The sequence below is a fragment of the Passer montanus genome, unplaced genomic scaffold (assembly GCF_014805655.1).
Source record: "Passer montanus isolate IOZ18808 unplaced genomic scaffold, ASM1480565v1 scaffold179, whole genome shotgun sequence".
Taxonomy (NCBI): Eukaryota; Metazoa; Chordata; class Aves; order Passeriformes; family Passeridae; genus Passer; species Passer montanus.
In genome coordinates, this window is record NW_024365270.1 from 245555 (window position 1) to 271003 (window position 25449).

Below are 25449 nucleotides of genomic sequence, written 5' to 3' on the forward strand. Positions count from 1 at the left end.
AAAAAAAAAAAAAGGGAAAAAAAAAAAAAAAAAAAAAAACCGGGAAAAACCGGGGGGAAAAAACTAAAAAAAAAAAAAAAAAAAAAAAAAACAGAAGGAAAGATCAGCATAGTAAAAACCAGTGTAGCCTAAGCTCCCTCTTCTGGTATTTTGGAGTAGATACACTGGATTAGCCAAAAAAAAAAAAAAAAAAGGGAAAAAAAAAAAGAAAAAAAAAACCGGAGCTAAATATCTGGCGGTGCCGCAGCCTAATTGCAGCCCATAATGAGCTCTGGAAATGCGAGTGCCCCCGACACACGGAGAGCATCAACAGCCGCCGACACCTCATTAGCGCCCGCCTTCATTAATTCTGCCGACCCCGCGCTGACCCCGCCGGGGGCCGGGGCGCAGGTGGAGCCCGGGCGGCCCCGGGGATGCGGCGAGCCCGGCTCCGGTTGCCGCGGCAACGCGGGGGATGCTCCGCGGCCCCGGCGCTTCTCGGGGGTCCCCGGGCAGCGCGGCGCAGCCCCGAGCTCGGCGCCGCGCCCGGAGGGGCGGCAGCGCCCGTTCCGGAGGGTGTCACCCCGAATCCGGGACATTGCACCCCGTTCCGGAGGGTGTCACCCCGAATCCGGGACATTGCACCCCGTTCCGGAGGGTTTCACCCCCATTCCGGAGGGTCTCACCCCAGTTCCGGAGGGTGTCACCCCAATTCCGGAGGGTGTCACCCCGAATCCGGGACATTGCACCCCGTTCCAGAGGGTGTCACCCCGATTCCGGAGGGTGTCACCCCGAATCCGGGACATCGCACCCCCATTGCGGAGGGTGTCACCCCCGTTCCGGGGCGGGTCACCCCATTCCAGAGGGTGTCACCCCCATTGCGGAGGGTGTCACCCCGAATCCGGGACATTGCACCCCGATTCCGGAGGGTGTCACCCCGAATCCGGGACATCGCACCCCCATTGCGGAGGGTGTCACCCCCGTTCCGGAGGGTGTCACCCCATTCCAGAGGGTGTCACCCCCATTGCGGAGGGTGTCACCCCGAATCCGGGACATTGCACCCCGATTCCGGAGGGAGTCACCCCGATTCTGGAGGGTGTCACCCCAATTCCGGAGGGTTTCACCCCGATTCCGGCACATTTCACCCCGATTCTGGCAGGTTTCACCCCAATTTCTGCACATTTCCCCCCAGTTCCGTCATATTCCCCCCCAGTTCCTGCATCCCTGAAACTCCGAATTCCCGAGTTCCTCGCCGCTACTCCTGATGATGTGAGAGCCCCGATTCTGGAGTATTTCACCCCAATCCTGGCACATTTCCTCCCAGTTCTGGCACATTTTCCCCCCATTCTGGGACATTTCCCCTAATTCTGGCACATTTCTCCCCAGTTCCTGCACATTTCCCCCCAATCCCAGCACCCCTGAACCTCCAAATCCCACGGATCCGGCACATCCCCCCAGTCCCTGCTCATCCCTGCACCCCGAACCCTCCCTGCACCCCCAGATCCTCCTGAGCCCCAAACCTTTCAGGATCCCGAGCATCCCCCCTAATTCCTGCACCCCTGAACCTCCAAACCCAACATTCCTGCACCCCCAAACCCTCCCAGGAACTTCCCTCTTTATTTTCATTTTATTCTTGCCCTCCTCTCCTTTCTTCCCCCCCTGCCCTGCCAATCCCAGGAACTCAGGACCCCAAATCCCCGGGAATTCCTCCCAAACCCCACCCCGTGCCCTCCTGCTGCCCTCCCCACACCCCTGGATCCTCCTGAACCCCAAAAATTCCAGGATCCTGAACATTCCCCACAATCCCGATATCCCTGAATCCCCAAACCCTCCCTGCACCCCCAGATCCTTCCCGACCCCAAAAATTCCAGGATCCTGAGCATCCCCCAATCCCTGCACCCCTGAACCTCCAAATTCAACATTCCTGCACCCCCAGATCCTCCTGGACCCCAAAAATTCCAGGATCCTGAGCATCCCCCAATCCCTGCACCCCTGAACCTCCAGTCCCTGGAGCCTCAGGATTTCCTGCCCCCCCAAACCCTCCCACCAACTTCCTCCCGATTTTTATTTCGATTTCTTTTTTCCGCGCCTCCCCCCAGGGCGATCCCAGGAGCTCGGGACCCCGAATCCCTGGGAATCCCTGCCGAAGCCCCCCCGCGCCCTCCCCCTGCCCTCGCCGTGCCCCCCGTTCCGCCGTGCACTCCAGATGAACCGGCGCGGTGGCGGCAATGGCCCTTGAAGCGCGCCGGGGAGGTGATTTAGGAGCATATTAAAGGCGATGCGGAGCTGCGGCGGCGCCTCTCTCGGGGCGAGCGGCAGCAGCGCGCCGCACAGATGGGCCCGGCAGATGAAACATCTCCCCCGCACCGTGCCCCAGCCGCGCTCGCCGCCTCGGGCTCGGCGCCGCGCTCAGCCGTGGAATAAAGATCAGCCCCGCGCTCCCGAGGCCTTGGCCGGGGAGCCGGGGATGGGGTTGGGAGCTGGAGTCACCCCGGTGCCACCCCGGTGTCACCCCGGTGCCACCCCGGGGTCCCCCGGGCAGGGTGGGGTGCCGGCAGGGCTGTGGTTGGGTGTTTTTGTGGGGAATGGTTAATTGGATAAGTCCTGGATCTTTGGGATGTGTGGATTCTGATGGGATGGGGTGGGACACGTGGATCCTGGTGGGATGGGATGCAGAGACCCCAATGGGATGGGACATGGAGACCCCAAGGGGACAGGACAGGTCCTGGTGGGATGGGATGGATCCTGGTGGGATGGGATGGATCCTGGTGGGATGGATCCTGGTGGGATGGATCCTGGTGGGATGGGATGGATCCTGGCGGGATGGGATGGATCCTGGTGGGATGGATCCTGGTGGGATGGGATGGATCCTGGTGGGATGGATCCTGGTGGGATGGATCCTGGTGGGATGGGATGGATCCTGGCGGGATGGGATGGATCCTGGTGGGATGGCACACGCGGATCCTGCTGGGATGGGATGGATCCTGGTGGGATGGGATTCCCAGTCTGGGGATTCCTGGGATGGGGAGGACAGACTTGGGGTGACCCCAAATCCATTCCCAGCTTTGAAAGGGAGTCAGATTCCCAATTTCCCAATTCCTGCTGATTCCTGGGAATGGGAAAGACGCTGCTGCGCTTCCCAGCTGCTCCCAGTGCTCCCAGTACCCCCCACACCACTCCAGGCATCCCTTTTCCCGCCCATCCTCTCCTTTCCAACCCTTCCCATAAAATCCCCCAAAATTCCCATAAAATCCCCCAAAATCCCCTCCCCGCCCAGCGCAGCAGAGCCCTCATTAAGCCCTAATTAACCAAATTCCAACAAAACCCCATCCTCCTCCTCCCGCTCCCCACGCCCCGCAGTTCCGGCGGGCTGGGAAGGAGCGGAGCAGAGTTCAGGCAGCTCCGCCGTGCCAGGGCTCGGCGCTAATGATTTAATAAAAATTAGCATAATTAACGAACATCTGCACGCGGCAGCGCGGGGCAATTTGGCAGCGCGAGCCGAGGACGAGCGCGATTGCCGCGAGTTTTTAATGCGCTTTTAATTCTTGCGGCGCCGCGCGGGGGGAACATCGCAGCTGGGCTGGGGGGTCTGGGGCTCGCTGCGTCCTCGGGGGCCGGGAAATGCGGGATTTGGGCCCGGCCTGACCCGGGATCGGCAGAGCAGGAGCGGGATGGTTTTAAAATCGGGGCTGGGATTGCGGAACGGCCCAGCCTGCGGCGTTCTAGGGGTAAATTCAGATTTTAGGGATAAATTCGGATTTTAGGGATAAATTTGGGGTTTTTGCATCTCCTCGGATGCCAGAAAATCCCGGGATTTAGCCTGAGGTTTATCCCGAAATCCGGCAGAGAAGGAATTGGTTGAAAACTGGTTAAAATTATTGGAACGGCCCAGCCTGCGGGGTTCATGGGGTAAATTCAGATTTTAGGGGTAAATTCGGGTTTTAGGGATAAATTCGGGTTTTAGGGATAAATTTGGGGTTTTTGCATCTCCTCGGATGCCAGAAAATCCCGGGATTTAGCCTGAGGTTTATCCCGAAATCCGGCAGAGAAGGAATTGGTTGAAAACTGGTTAAAATTTATTTTAAATTGGTTAAACTGGTTTAAAATTGAGATTGTTTTAAAATTGGGATTGTCTTAAAATTGGCGTTGTGGAGTGGCCGAGACGCAGCTCAGCCTATGGGGTTTGAGGGATAAATTCGGATTTTAGGAATAAATTTGGGTTTTTTCCCCCCCTGGCACAAACCCCAAACTGTGACCCAGGGGATTTGGGGTACTTTTGTGGGATTTGGGGTATTTCTGTGGGATTTGGGGTATTTCTGTGGGATTTGGGGTATTTCTGTGGGATTTGGGGTATGGCACAAACCTCAGGCGTACTTTTGTGGGATTTGGGGTATTTCTGTGGGATTTGGGGTATTTCTGTGGGATTTGGGGTATTTCTGTGGGATTTGGGGGATTTCTGTGGGATTTTGAGGTTTTTTTCACTATTTGGGGTGTTTTTTGCAGGATTTGGGGTATTTCTGTGGGATTTGGAGTTTTTTTCCAGGATTTGGGGTATTTTTTGCAGGATTTGGGGTATTTCTGTGGGATTTGGGGTATTTCTGTGGGATTTGGGGGATTTCTGTGGGATTTGGGGTATTTCTGCGGGATTTTGAGGTTTTTTTCACTATTTGGGGTGTTTTTTGCAGGATTTGGGGTATTTTTTGCGGGATTTGGGGGATTTCTGTGGGATTTGGGGTCGTAGCTCTGAAGGAAGGTTCTGACCCCAGTCCCGGTGCCACAGGAGTACCCCGGGTACGGCTGGTGGGTCGGGGAGCTCGGCCGGGAAATCGGGATCGTGCCGAGGGAATTCCTGGCGCCCGCCTTCGAGCTGGAGCAGTGACGGGACAGGGACGGGACAGGGACAGGTGAGGGGTCGGGGCTTGGGATTCGGGGTCTGGGGTCAGGCTTGGGGTGCAGAGTTTGCAGTTTGGGGTTTGGGATTTGGGGTTGGGGGTTTGGGGTCAGGTTTGGGGTGTGGGGTTTGGGTTTTGGGTTTGGAGTTTTGGGTGCAGGGTTTGGGGTCAGGTTTGGGGCGTGGGATTGGGGGTTTGGATTCTGGGATGCGGGGTTTGGGCTGCGGGGTTTCGGATTTGGGATTTGGGGTCCCGGATCCATCCCTGGGTGTCTGGGGTGTCCTCGTCTCCACCCCCCATTTTCCCTGGAGCAGGCGGGACCGGGAACGGCAGCGCAGGGACAGCGCCAGCCCACGGCATTCCCTGGATCCCAAATCCCACAGATCCCACAGATCCCATGGGATTCCCACAGCAGAGCCGCGTGCGGAGGACCCAGCGCCGGCCCCGAGTGGATTTATCCCAAAAATCCCCCCTGGAGCCATTCCGTGGGGAAACTGAGGCACGCACCCTGCTTTTCCCAAACATCCCCTGGAGATCTCCTGCTCTCGTTATCCTGCTTCTCCTGGCTCAATCCCAAATGCCCTGGAGATCCCAAATCCAGCTGTTCCCCAATCCCAAATCCAGCTGTTCCCCAATCCCAAATCCAGCTGTTCCCCAATCCCAAATCCAGGTGTTCCCCTATCCCAAATCCAGCTGTTCCCCTATCCCAAATCCAGCTGTTTTCCCTCAATAAATCCCTTTTTCCTCTCCAAGTTTGGCCGCTCTGGGAATGATCGGGAATGGCTCCTTTGCTGTGAGGGTGAATCCAGTGCATCCTCCTCCTGCTTTTCCTGGTTTTTCCTGCTTTTCCCGTTTTTTCCTGCTTTTCCTGGTTTTTTTCCTGCTTTTCCTGTCTCCCTCCCCTCCCGCACTTGGCTGCGGGGCCGCTGGATGGTGGCAGGGCCCCAGTCCCTCTGGAATTCCCAAACTGGGCTCCGATCCCTCTGGAATTCAGCTCCAATCCCTCTGGAGAGGATCCTGGGGCATGGAGCAGATCCCTGGATTCAGGTCGGATCCCTGGGTTGGGATCAGATCCCTGGGTTGGGATCAGATCCCTGGGTTTGTTCAGATCCCTGGGTTGGGATCAGATCCCTGGATTCGGGTCAGATCCCTGGATTTGATCAGATCCCTGGATTCGGGTCAGATCCCTGGGTTTGATCAGATCCCGGGGTTCCAATCAGATCCTTGGGTTCAGAACAGATCCAGAGAATCCGGGTGGATCCCTGGATTCCGACCGGATCCCGGGCCCATCCGTGCCACGGCAGCGACGCGCTCATGAATATTAATGAGTATGAATATTCATGAGGGGATCCGCCAATCACAGCCTCGCTCGGGGCCCTGCACTCCTCCTGCCATTCCGAGGGATTCCCAACATTCCCGGGCCTTCCCTGGAGCCAATTCCCAAATTCCCCAAATCCCGAAATTCCCGGCGCTTCTCCCACCCCCGAGCCCGGCAGAACCCGGAAAAACTCCTGCACTTCCGTGTGAATTTTATTCATTTATTTTAATTTTTAACCATTTTTATTTCCTGCCCACACCAAGTGCTGAGGGAGGGGAAGACACCAAAACCCCCGAGCTGCTCCTGCTTCCCAAAAATTCCCCGGGAACAGCCCCGGGGGGAAGGGGACACAAATTCCAGCCCCATCCCTCCCTTGTCCCCGCGGGAAGCTCGGCTCCGACTGTCCCAGTTTGGGAATTCCAGAGGGATTTGAGCCCAGTTTGGGAATTCCAGAGGGAGTGGAGCAGGAGCAGAGTGAGGAAAACACCGCTGGGAATATCAGGGAATATCGGGAATGTGCTGGGAGGGAGCTCAGCCACGGCTGGGCCGCATTCCCAGTGCTCCCAGTGCTCCCAGTGCAGCCATCCCAGTGGCTCCACGCTGATCCCTCTCCCAGCGAGGGCGGCGGGGCCTGGGGGTGTCCAGAGGGGTCACTCCGTGTCCAGCCGGGCACTCCGGGCTCTCCAGAGGGGTCACTCCGTGTCCAGCTGGGAATTCCAGGATCTCCAGAGGGGTCACTGGGTGTCCGGGCTCTCCAGAGGGGTCACTCCGTGTCCAGCTGGGCACTCCGGGCTCTCCAGAGGGGTCACTGGGTGTCCAGCTGGGAATTCCGGGCTCTCCAGAGGGGTCACTCCGTGTCCAGCTGGGCACTCCGGGCTCTCCAGAGGGATCACTCCGTGTCCAGCTGGGAATTCCGGGCTCTCCTGGGGGGTCACTCCGTGTCCAGCTGGGAATTCCGGGCTCTCCTTGGGGGTCACTCCGTGTCCAGCTGGGCACTCCGGGCTCTCCAGAGGGGTCACTCCGTGTCCGGCCGGGCGCTCCGGGCTCTCTGGCCGCGCCTCGTCCATGCCAAAGTCACCCCAGTAGGGGAAGCTCTCCAGGCAGCCCTGGGCGCTCCCCAGGCTGGCACAGCTGGGAAATGGAGCAGGAAAAGGGAATTATCCAGGGAATGTCGGGATTTCCTGGGCACAGCCCGGCCCGGGCAGCTCCATCCCAGCTGGAAAAGGGGGATGGTCCCATCCCAGGGACACTCCAGGCCCTGCCTGGGCTCCTCTGCCCCGGGATGCACAGGGAGGAGCTGGGAGTCCCCTGGGAGTGCCCTGGGAGGGCCCTGGGATGCACAGGGAGGAGCTGGGAGTCCCCTGGGAGTGCCCTGGGAGGGCCCTGGGATGCACAGGGAGGAGCTGGGAGTCCCCTGGGAGTGCCCTGGGAGGGCCCTGGGATGCACAGGGAGGAGCTGGGAGTCCCCTGGGAGTGCCCTGGGAGGGCCCTGGGATGCACAGGGAGGAGCTGGGAGTCCCCTGGGAGTGCCCTGGGATGCACAGGGAGCTCCCGGGGCTGTCCCAGGACCCACACCGGGGTCCCGGGGCTGTCCCGGGCTGCTCCCCCTGTCCCGAGTCCATTTCCCAGGCTCCCAGCAGGAGCAGGTCCCTCCCCTGGCCCCTGCCCTACCTGGCTGCGGGCAGCGCCGCGCCGTCCCCCCGCTGTCCCCAGGCCAGCCCCGCGCTGTCCCCGCGCTGTCCCCAGGCCATGGCGTAGTGCAGGATGGCCTCGGTGACCGAGTGCGGGCCCCGGCCCTGCACGCACGCCTCGATGGCGGGCACGGGCAGCTGGCTCTGCAGGAACAGGTGCAGGCGGCTGTCGGACAGCAGCACGGCGCTCTGCACCACCCTGGGGACAGGGACACGCGCACGTCAGCCCGCGCTGTCCCCAGGCCAGCCCCGCGCCGTCCCCGCGCTGTCCCCAGGCCATGGCGTAGTGCAGGATGGCCTCGGTGACCGAGTGCGGGCCCCGGCCCTGCACGCACGCCTCGATGGCGGGCACGGGCAGCTGGCTCTGCAGGAACAGGTGCAGGCGGCTGTCGGACAGCAGCACGGCGCTCTGCACCACCCTGGGGACAGGGACACGCGCACGTCAGCCTGCTGGCACCGCCACCCCTGCTGGCACTGCCACCCCTCCTGGCACTGCCACCCGCAGGGACAGGCCACCCCTGCTGGCACCGCCACCCCTGCTGGCACTGCCACCCCGCAGGGACAGGCCACCCTGCTGGCACTGCCACCCGCAGGGACAGGTCACCTCTGCTGGCACTGCCACCCCTGCTGGCACTGCCACCCTGCAGGGACAGGCCACCCTGCTGGCACTGCCACCCTGCTGGCACTGCCACCCCGCAGGGACAGGCCACCCTGCTGGCACTGCCACCCGCAGGGACAGGCCACCCTGCAGGGACAGGCCACCTCTGCTGGCACTGCCACCCGCAGGGACAGGCCACCTCTGCTGGCACTGCCACCCGCAGGGACAGGCCACCCCTGGGCACTGCCACCCGCAGGGACAGGCCACCCTGCAGGGACAGGCCACCTCTGCTGGCACTGCCACCCGCAGGGACAGGCCACCCTGCTGGCACTGCCACCCCTGCTGGCACTGCCACCCTGCAGGGACAGGCCACCCCTGCTGGCACCGCCACCCCTGCTGGCACTGCCACCCGCAGGGACAGGCCACCCCTGCTGGCCCCTTGTCCCCTCCCACCCCGGGCACACGGACAGGAAGGACAGCAGGGACACCGGGGGGACACGAGGGACAGCAGGGACGGTCACCAGGGCCACTCGGCCCTGCCTGCTGCCACCTCCTGGCCACCCCTGGGCGGTGCACCCTCCCCTCAGCCCTTCCCAAACCCAAACCCCAAACCCCCAAGCCCCCCAAAGCCCCCAGCCCCGCTGCACCTCTCCAGGAAGAGCTGCAGCCCCTGGCGGCGCCTCTCGATGAACTCATCCGTGCTTCCCACGAAGAACGCGGATTTTCCCGGCAGCTCCGGCACCGGCCTGCAACAGTGGGGGCAGCTTTGGGGCGGGCCCCGGCGGGACCCCAGACCCCGCGGGACCCCAGACCCGGGGGGACCCCAGACCCCGCGGGACCCCAGACCCCGGTGGGACCCCAGACCCGGGGGGACCCCAGACCCCGCGGGACCCCAGGCCCGGCCGCTGGGGAGCCCCGAGCTCTTACACCAGCCCGGCGTTCCTCTGCAGCTGCCGCCGCAGCCACACGAACTCGCGGTAGCGGCGCCGCACGCACGAGGTCTTGGCGGTGAAGGCCTTGCTGTTGGTCTGGGAAAATCAGCGGGATCCGGGAATGGCCCCGGGAACGATCCCCGGGAATGATCCCGGGAATGATCCCCGGGAATGATCCCGGGAATGATCCCCGGGAATGATCCCTGGGAATGATCCCCAGGAATGATCCCCGGGAATGATCCCTGGGAATGGTCCCGGGATGATCCCGGGAATGATCCTGGGAGGGATCCCTGGGAATGATCCCTGGGAATGATCTCAGGAATGATCCCCGGGAATGGTCCCGGGAATGATCCTGGGAGGGATCCCTGGGAATGATCCTGGGAGGGAACCCTGGGAATGATCCCTGGGAATGATCTCGGGAATGATCCCCGGGAATGATCCCCGGGAATGGTCCCGGGAATGATCCCCGGGAATGATCCCTGGGAGGGATCCCCGGGAATGATCCCTGGGAGGGAACCCTGGGAATTGAGGGCTGAAGGATCCAGGATGGGAATGATCCCCGGGACTGATCTCTAGGAATGATCCATGCAATTGAGGGCTGGATCTGAAGATCCACGATGGGAATTATTCCTGGGAATTATCCATGGGATCAAGGGGCTGGATCTCAGTCACTGGGAGATCCAGGATGGGAATTCTCCATGGGAATTATCCGTGGGATCAAGGGGCTGGATCTGGCCTGGACAGAGGATCCAGGATGGGAATGCTCCACGGGACTGAGGATCAGGATCTCAGTCCCTGCGGGATCCCCTCGATGCTGGAACCGGGAGCCAGCCCAGGACGAGATCCCGAGGATTCCCCTCCGTGGGCTGGGATATCCCTGCTCCAGAGCCTCTCCCGGGGCCCACCCCGATCCCACCCCGATCCCACCCCGATCCCACCCCGATCCCAGCTCTCCCCCCGTGTCCCGCTCCCGGCTCACGTGCAGGAAGATCTTGTAATCCACGTAGGAATTCCAGGAGCCCTCGTTCTGCACGCGCGGATCCTGCACCCGCACCGTGGTCAGCTCCTGCGGAACCCGGGGTGGGGATCAGGGATCCACCTGCCCTGATTCCCTGGATCGGGATCAGGATCAGGGATCCACCTGACCTGCCTCCCTGGGATCGGGATTGGGATCAGGGATCCACCTGCCCTGCCTCCCTGGGATTGGGATCAGGATCAGGGATCCACCCCATTCCTGCCTCCCTGGACTGGGATCAGGGATCCACCCCGCTCCTGCTTCCCTGGAATGGGATCTGGGGCTCTGGGAACACGGCTCCACCCTGCTCCTGCTTTTCCAACTTCCCAGGAATGGCACAGACACCTCCAGCCATTCCCACTCCCACTTTTCCAGCTGTTCCCATTCCCATCCCTGCTGTCCCAGCCATTCCCACTCCCAGCTCCCCCAGGAGTTATCCATGGAGTTGGGATTCCCGGAATGCGGGAACGAGCCAGGAGTGCTCCTCACTTCCTCTCGGCTCTCCAACATCCTAGAGCCCGAGCCCGGCGGGAAACATCTGGGGAGGGAAAAAGGCTTTTAGAGAAATCCTTTCCGCGGGTTTTCCGCGGATTCTGCGTCCCCCAGAGCTCCGGGAGCCCGCAGCTTTTGGGAATGCTGGGAATCCCGGGAATGTGGGGAAAGCCCCAGTTCAAGGGGCTCTGGGATTCCCAGTTTGGGGTTATTTTCCCCAAATCCGGGATTTTCCAAGGTTCTGCTGCTTCTCACCTGCCCGGGATTGGGGTTCAAGGAGAGAATTCCCGGGAAATTCCTCATTTCCAGGGAAACTCCTGCCAGGGAAAGTGCTCATTGTTATCTCAGGCTCCTTATCTTTTATCCTGATCCATCCCTGAAAACCTTTCCCAACCCTCTGGAACAGCAGGAATCCTCATTCCCACCCGTGGAAAACCCTCCAGAGCCGGAAAAACCAGAACGAATCCCAGTTATTCCCGATTTTCCCGTGGTGGGTGAATTCCTGAGCACCGTCACAAATCCCGTTTATTCCCTATTTTCCTTGGACACACCTAAGCACTGGAAATGGGTTTTTTCCCAGGAATTTTTTTCAGGATCTTTCCAGGGCAGGAAAGGCTCCCTCACCCCCACTCCCCCTCCCGGGATGTCCCGCAGCACAGCGGGTCCCAAAACCCCGGGAAAAGCAGGAAAAACGGGAGCGAGTCCCAGTTATTCCTTTCCCACGCCCGGCAAGCGCCGCGGGGGGAGCTCCCGGGGCTGGTTCGCCTTTGCAGGGAATTAAAAGATTCCCGGGCCAGGACCGGGCCGAGCCCGGGCCGCGCTCCGCGCTGAGGGCGAGCCCCGCGCCGGGACAGGCCCCGGGCCGCGGGGAGGCCCAGCCCGGCCCCTCCGCCTCCCCCCGCGGGGTCCCGGTGTCCCCAAAGCCCCGGGGGGAGCCGGGACCCCCCCGATCTGCGCCCTCCCTCAGGGCCCCTCACCTCGCACAGCCCGCGGCCCCTTTAAGCGGCGGCGGCGGCGCGCGGGTTTATAGCGGGGGCGGGGCCGGAACTTCCGGTGCGGGGCATGCTGGGAGTTGTAGTCCGGGCGGCGCTGTGGTCCCGGGCGGCAGCCCTGGCCTGGGACAGGGAGGGGCTGGAGCGCCTGAGGGAGCTGGGAATGTTTGTCCTGGAGGAAAAAGGGATCGGGAGGGACCTTCTGAGAGGGGGCGGCCGTGGGGGTCCGGCTCTGCTTCCAGGGGACAGGGACAGGACGGGAATGGCCTCAGGCTGGGCCCCAGCGGGAATCTCCCCCTGGAAACGGGGATACAGCCCTGGCACAGCTGCCCCGGGCGCTGCTGGAGTCCACCGGCGATCCGAGAGGGCTTTTCCAGCCCCAGCGATTCCAGGATTCCCTAAATAAGATTTTTTAGGAGGCCATAAACGGGACCCTTCCCTGGGTGCTGGCACAGCCCGCTGGAGGTGCCACTCGAGGCTCTGACCTGAGGGACGAGGCGCTTGTGGGTCACGGCTTGAACTCGAAGACTTTCCCACCGTTAATGACTCTAATTATTTAATTAACAAGGAGCAGAACGGAGAGGCCTGACCATCCCGGACTACAACTCCCATCAGGCCCCGCGAGCGCGGCAGACTACACCTCCCATCACACCTCGCGCGCACGCAGCGCCGCCGCTCTCCGCGGACTACACCTCCCGTCACTCCCCGCGCCCCACAGCGGAGCGCACGGCGGCTCGGCGGCGGCGCGGACTACACCTCCCGGCGCGCCCTGCGCGGGCGCGGCGCAGGCGCGGTGCGCGGGGTGAAAGAGAGGGGATTTGGGGCTGGGTCAGGGCAGAGAGGGATTTTGGGGTGCAGGGATGGTCAGAAAAGGGGCGGGAGAAGCGTTAGGGGGGATTTGGGGATCGGTGTGGGGATGGGGTTTGGTGATGGGGGTCAGTGACGGGTTTGGATTTGTGAGGGGAAAAACTGGGATTTGTGAGGGGGAAACGGAGATTTCTGAGGGAAAAGGGGGATTTGTGAGGGGGAAAAACGGATTTGTGAGGGGAAAAGGGGATTATGAGGGGGAAAGAGTGGGATTTGTGAGGGGGAAAATGTCATTTCTGAGGGAAAAAACTGAGATTTGTGAGGGGGGAAAAAAGTGGGACTTGTGGAGGAAAAGGGGGAATTTGTGAGGGGAAAACCTGGAATTTGTGAGGGAAAAGTGGCATTTGTGAGGGGAAAAAAGTGGGACTCGTGAAGGAAAAGACTGATTTGTGAGGGAAAAAATGGGGTTTGTGAGGGGAAAAATGGGGTTTGTGAGGGAAAAGTGGCATTTATGAGGGGCAAAAGTTGGATTTGTGAGGGAAAAGTGGCATTTGTGAGGGAAAAGATGGGATTTGTGAGGGGAAAGGTGGGATTTGTGAGGGGAAAACTGTGATTTGTGAGGGGAAAGGTGGGATTTTTGAGGGGAAAATCGGGATTTGTGAGGGAAAAGTGGCATTTATGAGGGAAAATGTGGGATTTGTGAGGGGAAAACTGTGATTTGTGAGGGGAAAGGTGGGATTTTTGAGGGGAAAATCGGGATTTGTGAGGGAAAAGTGTGATTTGTGAGGGGAAAAGTGTGATTTTTCCCTGGGTGAGGGGAAGGGGTCTGGTGGAAAAGCGGGAATCAGGCCGGGAGCGGGATGGGGAGGGACAAGCGACAGCTTTTGGCGGGAAGCAGGAAAAATCCCGGGAATCCGGGCTTGGAGGGGCAATTCGGGAACTGGGGCGGAGCTGGGCTCGGGAATGCGCTGGGCAGGGAGGAGGAGGTGTTTGGGGGCAATTCTGCTGGAGTTTGGGGAGCTGGGGAAGCTTTTTTCCGGGGATCCCAGCGGGATTTGTGTGTCTGGAGAAGGAGCTGGGAAAGCTTTTCCCGGGAAAAAGCGGATTTGGAGCCGGGGTTATCCCGTGGGGGAGTTTTGGGTGGGAGAAAAGGGGATTTTGGGGGTGAGAAAAAGGGAGTTCTCCCTGGAATGTGGAAGGGGGGGATGCCAGGGATGGGTTTGGAAGCAGCTCTGTGTGTTCCTGTAAAACAGAGGGATCCCTGGATAAAAATTGGGATTCTGGTGGGGTAACTCTGGGATGTGCTGTGAAAGAGGCTGGAAATGTGGGAAAAGAATAGGGATAAATCCCAAAATTCCTCCAGAAATTGGGAGGGGAGGGTCGGGCTCCTGGAATCCACGGAATTCAGCTGGGGCTGCTGGGAAATGCCGAAAAAACACCTGGGAGTGGGCTTGGAATGCAGGCCTTGGGAATTCCTTGTGGGAATCCGGGAAAAATGGATCCCAAAATGCTCAGAATCCAGGCTTTCCCCATCTCTGGATCCAGAGTTTTTCCAGCTTGGAATCCAGGGATTTCCTGGCTCTGAATCCAGAGTTTTCCTAGCCAGCCCTGGATGGAATTTCAGGAATTTTGGTTCCCTAAACAGCTGTGGGATGAAGAGGTGGATAAATATCCCAGAGCATCCGTGATTCCGCAAGGGAATGACCACGGAGAGGTTGGGATCTGGGAATGTGACCTGGGATTAATTGGGATTAACCACTGATGGAGTCTGAGTTCCTGTAAACCCCTGGAGTTCACAGAAATCCCAGTTCTCCCGAGGATTTCCCATCCCAGGGAAAATCCCAGTGCTCCCAAGGAGCTCCAGCAGGGCAGGGAGAGAAAATCCTGGAAATTCCCAGTGTGCCAGGGTGGGAATATCCCATTCCCAGCTGGAGACACATCCTGGGGGGATTCCCCCCTCCATCCCAGCGTGGATCCAAGGAATTGTGTCCTGAGAAGGGAGCACGATCCCGAGTTGTGCATCCCAGCATTCCCACCATCCCCGTGGTGCCTCACCCGGGATTTCCCCCTCTCCCCCCTGCAGCAGCCCGGGAAAGCGGAGAAGCTGGCCAGCACAATGGGAAAAAAGCAGAACAAGAAAAAGGTGGAAGAGGTGCTGGAGGAGGAGGAGGAGGAGTACGTGGTGGAAAAAGTGCTGGATCGGCGCGTGGTCAAGGGGAAGGTGGAATACCTGCTCAAGTGGAAGGGCTTCTCCGAGTGAGTCATTCCCGTTCCCATTCCCGTTCCCGGCCGGATCCGCCGCGGGAGCGGGGCTGGGGGGCTGCTGGGGGCTTCTCCTGCCAGGGACAAGGGGAGAATCCTGTGCTCCCAAGGGAAATCCCGGTGTTCCCAAGGGAAATGCCACTGTTCCCACAAAAATCGTGCTGTTCCCAAGCATTTCCCACCCCAGGGACAGCAGGGAGAACAAACCGTGGAAAATGCCAGTGTTCCCAAGGAAAATGCCACTGTTCCCAAGGATTTCCCATCCTGGGCATGGAGGGAGAGAAAATCCTGGAAAATCCCAGTGTTCCCAAGGATTTCCCCCATCCCAGGCAAAGAGGGAGAGAAAATCCTGGAAAATGGCAGTGTTCCCAAAGAACTCCAGCAGGACAGGGGGAGAAGATCCTGGATGGGAAAATCCCAGTGTTCCCAAGGATTTCCCATCCCAGGGAGAGAAAATCCTGGAAAATCCCAGTGTGCCAGGGTGGGAATATCCCATTCCCACCTGGAAGCAAATCCTGGAGGGATTCCCCCCTCAATCCCAGTGTGGGATCCAAGGAATTCTCTCCTGAGAAGGGAATTTCCTCCCTTTCTTCCAAGCTCTGAATCCAGAGTTTTCCCAGCCAGCACTGCATGGATTTTTTGGGAATTTTTGATTCCCTAAAGAGCTGTGGAAGCTGAGAAAAACTCTGGGATGAAGAGCTGGATAAACATCCCAGAGTTTCCATGATCCAGCAGGGGGAATGTCCATGGGGAGGTCGGGACCTGGGAATTGGATCCAGCATTCCCACCCGGATCAGCCCAACCATCCCAAATCCCACATCCCCAGCACCCGGTGATGCCACAGCCGGGATTTTCTGGGCTGCAAAACTGGGGAAAACGAGGGATTTGTGTTTGCTGGCAGCGAGGACAACACCTGGGAGCCCGAGGAGAACCTGGATTGCCCGGATCTGATCGCGGAATTCCTGCAGTCCCAGAAAACCGCCCACGAGAGCGAGAAATCCGAGGGCAGCAAGCGCAAGGCCGAGTCGGACACGGAGGACAAAGGGGAGGAGAGCAAACCAAAGAAAAAGAAGGAAGAGGTGAGGCTGGAGAGGGATCCTGGAAAAAGGACTCCAAGGAAAATCCCTGCAAAAGCTTTTTTTTTTTTGGTCCCTGGAAAAGCCATTCCAAGGGGCTTTTTCAAGGAATGGGAAGGAGGAAGGAGGGGATGGCTGAGCTTGGCTTGGCGAGTTTCCCAGCCTGGTTTCTCAGTCTGATCCCAGTTTTGTTTCCCAGTCTGTTCCCAGTCTGTTCCCTGCCCTGTCCCAGTTTAACCAGTTCCCTGTGTCCTGTCCCTCCATCCCTTATCCCAGTCCCTCTCCAGCTCTCCCTGGGTCCTTCCCTTCTCCATCTGAACATTCCCAGCTCTCCTGGAGCCCTGGGAGCATCCCCACATCCCTGGAATTCCAGCCTGATCCTCCCTGCCCATCCCAGAGCCCGGAATGTCACTCTGGGAGTTCACAAATGGAATTTTCTCCTTTTTTCCCCTTTCTCCAGTCGGAGAAACCGCGAGGCTTCGCCCGAGGCTTCGAGCCGGAGCGAATCATCGGAGCCACGGATTCCAGCGGGGAGCTGATGTTCCTGATGAAGTGGTGAGGCCTTCGGGGGGCTGGCACCTCTTCCCTGACTCCCAGGGCACCATCCCAGTGGATCCATCCCCTCAGGAATTGTGTGGGATCAGGGGCTGTCCCTCTGTGCCGTGGCCGCTCCAAGGAGAGGCTGGAGCACGGCCAGGGAAGGGTTTGGAGCTCCAGGACTGGGAATGTTGGTCCCGGGGAAAAGAGGGATCAGGAGGGACCTTCTGAGGTCCCTGACAGGAGGGGACATCACGCTCTGATCCCAGGGAAGGGTCAGGGTCAGGGTTTAAGTTTGGGCTTTGGGGTCAGGGTTAGGGTGTGGGACATCCTGAGCCCCTGAGGAATTCCATTCCCCTTCTGGTCCCTGGTTTTTCCCATTCCTCCTTTTCCCCCCTCCCTGACTTCCCTTTCCTCTCGCACCCCAAGAACAACTCGGACCAGGCCGGCCTGGTGCCCACCAAGGGCCAGGGTCAGGGTTAGGGTTTAGGGTTAGGGTCAGGGTTTAGGTTCAGGATTAGGGGTCAGGGTTAGGGGTGTGTGGGACATCCAGAGCCCCTCAGGACCTCCATTCTCCTGCTGTCCCCCATTGCTGCTGTCCCCCCTTGCTGAGTCCCTGTCCTCTCCCCTGCAGGAAGAACTCTGACGAGGCCGACCTGGGCTGTGGGACATCCAGGGAATTCCATTCTCCTGCTGTCCCCCATTCCTGCTCTCCCCCTCGCTCAGTCCCTGTCCTCTCCTCTGCAGGAAGAACTCGGACGAGGCCGACCTGGTGCCCGCCAAGGCTCAGGGTTAGGGTTTAGGGTCAGGGTCAGGGTTTAGGGTCAGGGTTAGGGGTGTGTGGGACATCCAGAGCCCCTCAGGACCTCCATTGTCCTGCTGTTCCCCTGCAGGAAGAACTCTGACGAGGCCGACCTGGGTCAGGGTTAAGGTTTAGGGTCAGGTTTAGGGTTAGGGTTTAGGGTCAGGGTTTAGGGTCAGGGTTAGGGGTGTGTGGGACATCCAGAGCCCCTCAGGACCTCCATTCTCCTGCTGTCCCCCCTCGCTGAGTCCCTGTCCTCTCCCCTGCAGGAAGAACTCTGACGAGGCCGACCTGGTGCCCGCCAAGGAGGCCAACATCAAGTGCCCGCAGGTGGTGATCTCGTTCTACGAGGAGAGGTTGACATGGCACTCCTACCCCTCAGAGGACGATGACAAGAAAGAGGACAAGAACTAAGCCCTGGTGCCCCCGCTCCGGGCAGCTTTGGGGGTTTTTTTTGGGAAGACGATCCGAACTTTTGTGGGGTGTGAGCAAAGGAGGGGTTTGGAGGTGCCCTTGGAAGAGCCCCCCAGCCCGGTTTGTGTGCCCTGCAGCCGCTCCTCTGCTCCCGGCCGTGTCCAGGTTCCCAGCAGCATCCCCTGGAATTCCAGATTCCATCGGGGACGGGGGGAGGGACAATAGGGGATTTGGAAAGCTTGGGACGGGGTGGGAATTTGGGGTGGGGAGGGGTCTCAAAGCAGTGGGAGCGGAAGCAAAGCCCCTTCCATGAAGGACTCGCCGGGATGGCCGGGCTGGGGATTGGGATTGGGACTGGGATTGGGATTGGGAGTGCAGGTGGATCCTGCTTCCCCTGCAGAGCCCATCCCACAGCCCCAGCCTGGTTCCCAATAGTGTTAACTCTGCATTTTTAAGGCGTAGCATGTGTGTAGGTCTTCTGATTCGGATTTCTATTTTCCTTTTATTTTCCTTTTTTTTCTTAATTTTCTTTTTTTTTTTTTCTTGGCTATTTCCTGGTGTTATCCTTTGGGAAGGAAGGGAGGGATTTTGGGGGGAATTCAATCACTTTTAATCAAGGAGGGAAATAATGTCTGGTGATGACATTCCCAGATTGTTTCCATATTTTTGGGGTTGCTTTTTTAAAAAAAAAGAGCCTGAATTCGGGGGTTTTTTTTCTAAAAAAACCCGAATTCAGCAAAGAAAATCAATGGATAAAAAAAATTAAGGGAGAAGTTCCCAGAATTGCTGCCAGAACTGGGGACAGAGACACTGAAACTGTGAATGTCCAAAATCTCCAGAGCTGATCCTCGAGCGATTTTTAGGGGCAACTTTTGGGGAAGGGGGGGAGGGAACTTTTGGGGTGGGAGGGGACGAAGGGGAGACTTTGTGAAAATGCAACTTTGTGATTCTGTATCGTCCTGCAGCAGAACTGCCACTCCTGACACGTGCATTGTATGGGGGGGATGAATTTTAACCCTTTTATTGCCTTTTTAACCCTTTTTTTTCTGTTCTAAGGTGCTATTTCTCCAAATTGGGGGGAGGGCGGGGGGAATCCCAAAAAAAAAGAGATTTCCTGAATTTCTGACCACTCATTCTTTTCCCACTCTGGATTTTCCTGCCCAGCCAGCAGGGAGGGAATGTGGGAGGGAGAGGATCCAAGAGCAGCACAAGGAAAATTCCAGTCAGTCCCAGTTCCTGCCCAGAGCGAGGCTGGGAGCTGCATTCCCAGAACCTTGGGGCAGGTTTTGATTTTTGAAATCAGATTTCTTTCCCGAATCCTGAACTATTTAAGTGACTCCAGGGGTGGGATCTCGACGTGCATTGTACAAACCTTTTTTATGAGCATGTGTTTGGGTTCCTGTGCAAAAATCCGTGTGCAAATGTAAAAGTTCGTGTTTGGATTTTAACTTCATACCGAGCTCTGTCCAGTTTTTATTTTGGTTTTTTTTGTTTCGTTTTGATTTTTTTTTTGTCTCAATAAAATTTTAGATTTATAATCCTGATTTTAAATTTTTTTTAAAAACTTTTTTACTCTTTTCTTAATCTTTTCTTTACCTTGCTCCCTTTCCTCCAGTGAGGAGTGCCCAGGTAGAGCAGGACACGGAGGGAAGGTGAGCCCGAGCCAGGTTAGAGCTTTGCAGAAGGTTCTGGCTTTGTTTTGGCCTCCACCTGCAGAAGAGAGGCTGAGCCAGAGCCCCGAGCCCTGCACTGGGGCGTGGAGGGAGCTGCCAGCACCTCAGGTGGGTAAGTGACCTTCGGTTCCTTCTCGCGCCCGCTCTGCCCGGGGCTCTGAGCGGCTCCGAGGGTTTGGGGAGGAGGGCGGTGGGGGCGGCTCCTGTTCGCCTGCAGGAGGAGGAGGAGGAGGAGGGTTCTTGGAGGAGGAAGGTTCTTGGAGGGAGGAAGATGGTGATTCTGGGAGAAGGAGGATGGTGCTTCCTGGAGGAAGAGGAGAAGGAGGAAGGTTCTTGGAGGAGGAAGATTGTGATTCCTGGAGGAGGAGGACAGTGGTTCCTGGAGGAGGAGGAAGGTTCTTGGAGGAGGAGGAAGATGGTTCCTGGAGGAGGAAGATGGTGGTTCCTGGAGGATGAGGAGGGGAATGGTTCTTGGATAACGGCTCCTGGAGGAGGAGGATGAGGAAGGTTCTTGGAGGAGGAAGATTGTGATTCCTGGAGGAGGAGGACAGTGGTTCCTGGAGGATGAGGAGGGGAATGGTTCTTGGATGAGGATAACGGCTCCTGGAGGAGGAAGAGGGGTCTCGGAGGATGATGATGGTTCTTGGATGAGGATGGTGGCTCCTGGAGGAAGATGGATGTTCTTGGAGAAGGATGGTTCTGGAGGATGGGCGTTCTTGGAGGAAGATGATTCCTGGAGTAGGAAGATGGTTCCTGGAGGAGGTTGGGGGCTCTCAGAGAAAGATGATGATTCCTGGAGGAGGATGATGATTCCTGGAGGAGGATGGTGGCTCCTGGAGGAGGATGGTGGCTCCTGGAGGAGGATGGTGGCTCCTGGAGGAGGATGATGATTCCTGGAGGAGGATGATGATTCCTGGAGGAGGATGGTGGCTCCTGGAGGAGGATGGTGGCTCCTGGAGGAGGATGGTGGCTCCTGGAGGAAGAGGACGGAAGCTGGAGGCTGGAGCCCTGCAGTGGATCCCTTCCCCATGAGCTCCCTGCACCACCCCAGGGAATCCTTGTGGGGCTTTCTCCAGCTGGGGTCCCACCCCAAGCCCGGCCCTAAGGAATGGCTGGAATCACCACCCGGAGGAGACAGGAGCACCTTGGACCAGTGTGGACTCAGTGGATCCCGCTGGATCTGATGTGGATTTCTTTTCACTCCTTCTTTTCCTATTCCTTCTTCCCCTCCTTCTCCATCCGCTGCAGGGCTGGAACAGCTCCCTCCCATCCGATGGATCTGGAGCTGCTGTGATGGCAGAAAAAGCCCAAATTCCCACAGTTTCATCCCAAATCCCAAATAAAACCCCCGGAGCCGAGGCTGGTACAGTGAATAAGCCATTTTTATTTTTTTGTCCTGTGCTCACAACAATCTCTCTTCTCTCCCTGACAGGTCACAGATCATTCAAATCAAAAAAAGTTTCTAAGAGGAAACAAAAAGAAATAATTTAAAACACACGCACAGGGCTCTCTCTCCATTCCAACCTCCCCACATCCCAACTTGTGCTTCATTCCCGGGCAGCCGGAGGGGGCTCGGGGCTCCCGCCCGGCCAGTCCCAGCTCCAAGCATTCCCAAAAATCCTGCAAAACATTCCCACAAACCCACACACATCTTGCCAGCGGGCCTTCCCTGCTGCTTCCCCAGGTGGAAGGACCACCCTGGGATCCTGCTCGGACCCCGTGCACAGGACTGGCTCGGAAAAGCCGTTATTTTCATTTTATTTATTTTATTTCTTTTTTTAAGCTTTTTTTTCCTTTTTTTATTTCTATTTTTTTCTGGTTGCTGGTAAAGTCAGAACACTCCCAGCTGTGCTATATGGAAATACAGCTCTAGGATGGTCTCCGAGGTGTGGAGACCTGACAGTGATCAAGGCACTACCCCCACCCCCCTCCTGAAAAACAAAGGAAGTCAGACCAACACCTCTAGGGACAGAAGAGAATCCTATAATGTGATCACACGGTTACACGGAATCTTTATGGCAAAGAGAACATTGAGCAGCTTTGAACGTTTGGGCTTCTCCCTTTTTTTTGGCTTTTTTTTCTTTTTTTTTTGTAATTTTTTTAGGTTTTTTTCGTTGTTTGTTTTTTACTCAACACAAGCACTTCTAGACCCTAAAAGGGGGAGGAAAAAATCGAGGCTGGAACCCCCAAAAACCCAAGCGTGGTTACAGGACGGGGACCTACAGCTGTTTAATGCTCGAGGTGACACCCCAAGGCTGGGCTTGAGGCTGGCATCGGGGTCCCAGCGCTCCCCTTGTGCTGTTCCTGACCCAAAATTCCTTCCAGGAGAAGCCGGCGGGGGCTGAGTGCTCAGGAAGGGCTCCTGCTCCTCCCTCCCTCCGTTCCCCATCCCAAAGCTCGGCGGGGATCCCCCTCCTTGTCCTTTCTCCCAGGATGGATTTCTTGCCCTTTCCCCTGGCTCTGAGCTTCCTCAGGCAGGAAAGGGTTAATGGGAGTCGCCCCTGGCTCTGCTCTTCCTCGGGCTGGAAAGGGTTAATGGAAGTCACGCCACTTTTTGTGTCTCTCCACGTGTGCCCTGGTCTGATCTCCCATCGAGGAAGGAGAAATCTGGAATATCTCACACACACCGATGGCAAAAATGGGGTCGGGATGAAAGGAAGAAAGGGAAAAAGAAACCAAAAAGAACCAAAAAAAAAGGGGGAAAAAAAAAGAAAAACAACCAGCTACCTGAAATCACAGAACTTTGGAAGTTCAGAAAAACGTCTCTCCTATAACTTGGTTTGAAGTCCATTCACTTAAATCTCTTTTTTTTCTTGTTTTTTGTTTTTTTTCTCTTACTTAAAGCCAGTTCCTAACAGTAGTTTGTTTTTTGTGGGAATTTTTTTTTGTTTTTTTTTTTTTTGTTTTATCCACCTCGTGCCAACCTCCCCAGCAGCGATGCCAGCTCGTCCCTGCTCTCCCAGCACCCCGGGGGTGGCCGGTGGCAGCTGGGCTTGGGCTGGGCTCCGTCCCCCGCTCCGGGACGGCCGCTCCCGCAGAGTCCCCGGCGCGCGCCGCCGGCGCCGCGTGCGGTTCGAGAAGACAGAATCGGATAAGAAGGCATCAAAGTTCCCTCCGCAAGCACTTCCAGGCTCGGCCCTCATCCCAGCTCTCCCTTCCGCCGCCGCCTTCACTTCCTCCTGTCCTTCTGCTTGCGCTCCTGGCGCCGCGGCTGCGGCTCGGCGGGCGCGGGCGCGCGCGGGATCAGCAGCACGCTGCCGTCGCTGCCGTACTGCAGCGCGTACCGGCTGGGCGAGTAGGGCCGGCCCTGCTCGTCCCGCAGCCGCCCGAACACCTCCTGGTACAGGCTCTGCACCTTCTGCTTCATCTGCCGGATGGACTTGAGGAACTCCACCTTCTCCCTGAGCAGTTTGGACTTGTCGCGCTGCAGCTCCTCCACGTCGCGCTCCAGGTTGAGGATGGTGTCCAGCTTCCTCTTGCGGCAGTTCTGGGCGGCCATCTTGTTCTTGCCGCGCCGGCGGATGTCGCGGATGAGGCTGAGCTGGGCCTCGCTCAGCTGGTACTTGGACAGCAGCTCGTTGAACTCCTCCACGGGCAGGTTGATGATCTTGTCGTTGGTGAAGGGGATCTTCATGGCCCTGGCGCGGTGCTCGTCGCGGCTCAGCTGCTTGTCCAGCAGCTCGGACGGTTTCTCCTTGCCGCTCTTCTTGCCGGCGCCGGGCGCTTTGGGCTCCTCGGGGTCCAGGGCGCCCGGGGCCATGTTGTAGGTGTGGTTGTGGCCAACGTGCTCCAGGTAAGGCAGGTAATGGAGCTGCGCCGGGTCCTGGTAGCTCATGCGGCAGAACTTGCTGTACTCTGGCTGGTAGCCAACCGCCCCTTCCGCTTCCTCAAAGTCCACGTTCTCCGAGTCCGAGCTGTAGCCCACGGCGCCTTCCTCGGAAAACGAGGAGGAGGAGGAGGAGGATGAAGAGGAAGAGGACGACGAGGACGAGGCTTCGGAGCTGCTCAGGGACGCGGGGCTGTGGCCGGAATCCAGGGAAAGACCTGAGTCGGAATCGAACTCCTCTTCCAGCTGCGAGGCCTGCACGGGGTTGAAGCCCTCCTCGATGGCCAAGTCCATCAGGCTGATCTCGTCCAGCATGGCCTCGTCCAGCAGCCCTCCCAGGGGGTCGGGCAGCTCGGGCCCGGCCGTCTCGTTCCCCGTGCTGTTCATCTGGGGCGGGAAGAAGATCCCGCTCAGGTTGGTGGAGCCGAAGGTGCTGTTGAGGCCGGTGGAGTTGTCGGGCGCCAGCTGCAGCAGGGCCGAGCCGCCCGCCATGGAGGGGCTCTCGATGTCCGAGCTGAAGAGGGAGAAGTCCTGGGAGCAGCTGCCCAGCGAGGCCTGATGCAGGCTGACGTTCTGGTTGATGGGCGTGCCGGGGGCCAGGCTGTAGTTGGACGCCAGGAGGTCCCCGCCGGTGCCACCGTAGAGGCTCTCGGCGCTCGTGCTCGTGTTCACCTCCATGGCCTGCAAGAGACGCGGGCACGGCTCGGTGGGGGAGCCCCGGGGCCGGGGAGCTTCCAGATCCCACACGGAAGATGGCACGGTGTCACGGCGGTGTCACCGCGCGGGCCGGGACCCGAGTCACACCGCCCCTCCCGGAGCTCACCTGCATCTCCATGATGGACATCAGGTCCTGCCACTGCTGCTCCAGGTCGAAGGGCGACTCGGTCTCGGCCAGCAGGGGGGACAGCAGGCTGGGGGGGCCGCCCGGGGCACGGCTCTGCCCGGGCACGGCTTCGCTCAGGGCGGAGACATCCGCAGCTGGGAACTGAGCACGCCAGGGAATCAGGGCTGGCACCTCGGGGACGAGCAGGGACACTCGGGGATGGACACTCGGGGATGGACACTCGGGGATGGACGCTCGGGGATGGACACTCGGGGATGGACGCTCAGGGACGTTCAGGGATGTTCAGGGAAGGATGCTCAGGGATGGATGCTCAGGGATGCAGCCACCCCCCAGCCCAGCCCACTTTGCCGTGAACTAACGAGGAGCAAAGCCAGGAGGTTTTAATTAACCACAGCCCCCCCTCCCCGCGTGGTTCCGCAGGGTGCCTGGAGCAGCCAAACCCAATCTGCTGCTGCAGGAGAAGCACAGGAGGCACAAAACCCCAGCGCGAGCCTGGGGATCCAGCCCGTGGGCTCACCTCGGAATTGTCCCCGAAGGGGAAGGTGGCCTCCAGCAGCCTAAGGCACTCCTCCAGGGACAGGGCAGTCTGATCCTCCGCTCCGGGCACCTGGGGGCACAGCAAACACACGGGCTGGGAGCGGGGCCTCGGGCAGCTGCTGCTCAGGAGGAACCAGCTCCCTTCCAGCAGGGCTGGCTCACAGCGCATCCGAAAAGAGCCAGAGCCCCGCCCAGCGCTCCTGTGCTGGCTCCAGCCGCCCCTCCGGGCTCGGGAGAGCGCCAGCCGCTGCCCCTGCTGTCCCTGCTGCCCCTGCTGTCCCTGCCGTCCCTGCTGCCCCTCCGGCCTGGGGGCACGCTGCGGCCCTGCCCAAGCCCTGCTGGGCACAGCCTGGCGCTGCTGGGCACGGGCACGGCCGCGGGAGGGGAGCGCAGCCCCGGCCCGGGGCGTTACCTGCGCAGGGAAACTCTCCCCGGTCTCTCCATCAACTAGCGGGATTCTATCCAAGACCTCATTCCCTGCACTCCTCCAGCTGTCCCCGCGCTCCCTCCCATCGCTCAGCTCTTTGTCCACTTCGCTCTCTTTCTGACGGTGGCTGTAGTCAAAGATCTCTCGCCCAGCGCCGAGATCAATATCCTGTCTCCACAGGATGTCAATCAAATCGATGTCCTGCAAGACAGACCACATTTCCCTCAGCCCCCCGGCCTGGGGGGGTCCCCACCCAGCGGCCCCTCCCCAGGGACCCCCGCCCGGCCCGCAGCCCACCCGCCGGGCCCCCCTCGGCCGCCCGTGGCCGCTGCCCC

General features: G+C 59.0%; 4 protein-coding genes across 12 annotated transcripts in view; 2 read left to right on the forward strand and 2 right to left on the reverse strand.

Annotated features, from left to right (window-relative positions):
• Positions 1 to 5704, forward strand: part of SKAP1 (src kinase associated phosphoprotein 1) — a 61785-nt gene extending 56081 nt beyond the window's left edge. For 2 of the 3 annotated variants that reach the window (XM_039704710.1, XM_039704712.1), the window contains exons 12-13: positions 4760 to 4883; positions 5186 to 5704. In XM_039704710.1, coding sequence (XP_039560644.1) covers positions 4760 to 4858 — 99 coding nt within the window. In that variant the 3' untranslated portion in view covers positions 4859 to 4883; positions 5186 to 5704. The remainder of the gene's footprint in view (positions 1 to 4759; positions 4884 to 5185) is intronic. The other variant, XM_039704711.1, reaches the window with a different exon arrangement.
• Positions 5705 to 6395: 691 nt separating this feature from the next.
• Positions 6396 to 11989, reverse strand: SNX11 (sorting nexin 11). 4 transcript variants are annotated; one of them, XM_039704703.1, is made up of 10 exons: positions 11895 to 11989; positions 11173 to 11234; positions 10915 to 10963; positions 10390 to 10476; positions 9406 to 9506; positions 9126 to 9224; positions 8143 to 8299; positions 7861 to 7889; positions 7021 to 7320; positions 6396 to 6965 (listed from the first exon to the last, which is right to left on the reverse strand). In XM_039704703.1, exons 3-10 carry the CDS (start codon positions 10933 to 10935, stop codon positions 6953 to 6955), a joined length of 807 nt encoding a protein of 268 aa, XP_039560637.1. In that variant the 5' UTR covers positions 10936 to 10963; positions 11173 to 11234; positions 11895 to 11989; the 3' UTR covers positions 6396 to 6952. The 4 variants fall into 4 exon arrangements, with proteins under 4 accessions (XP_039560637.1, XP_039560634.1, XP_039560632.1 ...); XM_039704700.1 differs by having other exon boundaries at positions 6396 to 6894; positions 6979 to 7320; XM_039704698.1 differs by having other exon boundaries at positions 6396 to 7320.
• A 2799-nt stretch (positions 11990 to 14788) lies between these two features.
• On the forward strand, positions 14789 to 19351 carry CBX1 (chromobox 1). The gene is made up of 4 exons (XM_039704705.1): positions 14789 to 14972; positions 15880 to 16057; positions 16515 to 16609; positions 17663 to 19351. Exons 1-4 carry the CDS (start codon positions 14833 to 14835, stop codon positions 17805 to 17807), a joined length of 558 nt encoding a protein of 185 aa, XP_039560639.1. The 5' UTR covers positions 14789 to 14832; the 3' UTR covers positions 17808 to 19351.
• A 1493-nt stretch (positions 19352 to 20844) lies between these two features.
• NFE2L1 (nuclear factor, erythroid 2 like 1) overlaps positions 20845 to 25449 on the reverse strand; it is a 10703-nt gene continuing 6098 nt past the window's right edge. For 3 of the 4 annotated variants that reach the window (XM_039704619.1, XM_039704620.1, XM_039704622.1), the window contains 4 exons: positions 25100 to 25315; positions 24668 to 24757; positions 24130 to 24321; positions 20845 to 23987 (listed from right to left, as the gene is read on the reverse strand). In XM_039704619.1, coding sequence (XP_039560553.1) covers positions 22650 to 23987; positions 24130 to 24321; positions 24668 to 24757; positions 25100 to 25315 — 1836 coding nt within the window. In that variant the 3' untranslated portion in view covers positions 20845 to 22649. The remainder of the gene's footprint in view (positions 23988 to 24129; positions 24322 to 24667; positions 24758 to 25099; positions 25316 to 25449) is intronic. The other variant, XM_039704621.1, reaches the window with a different exon arrangement.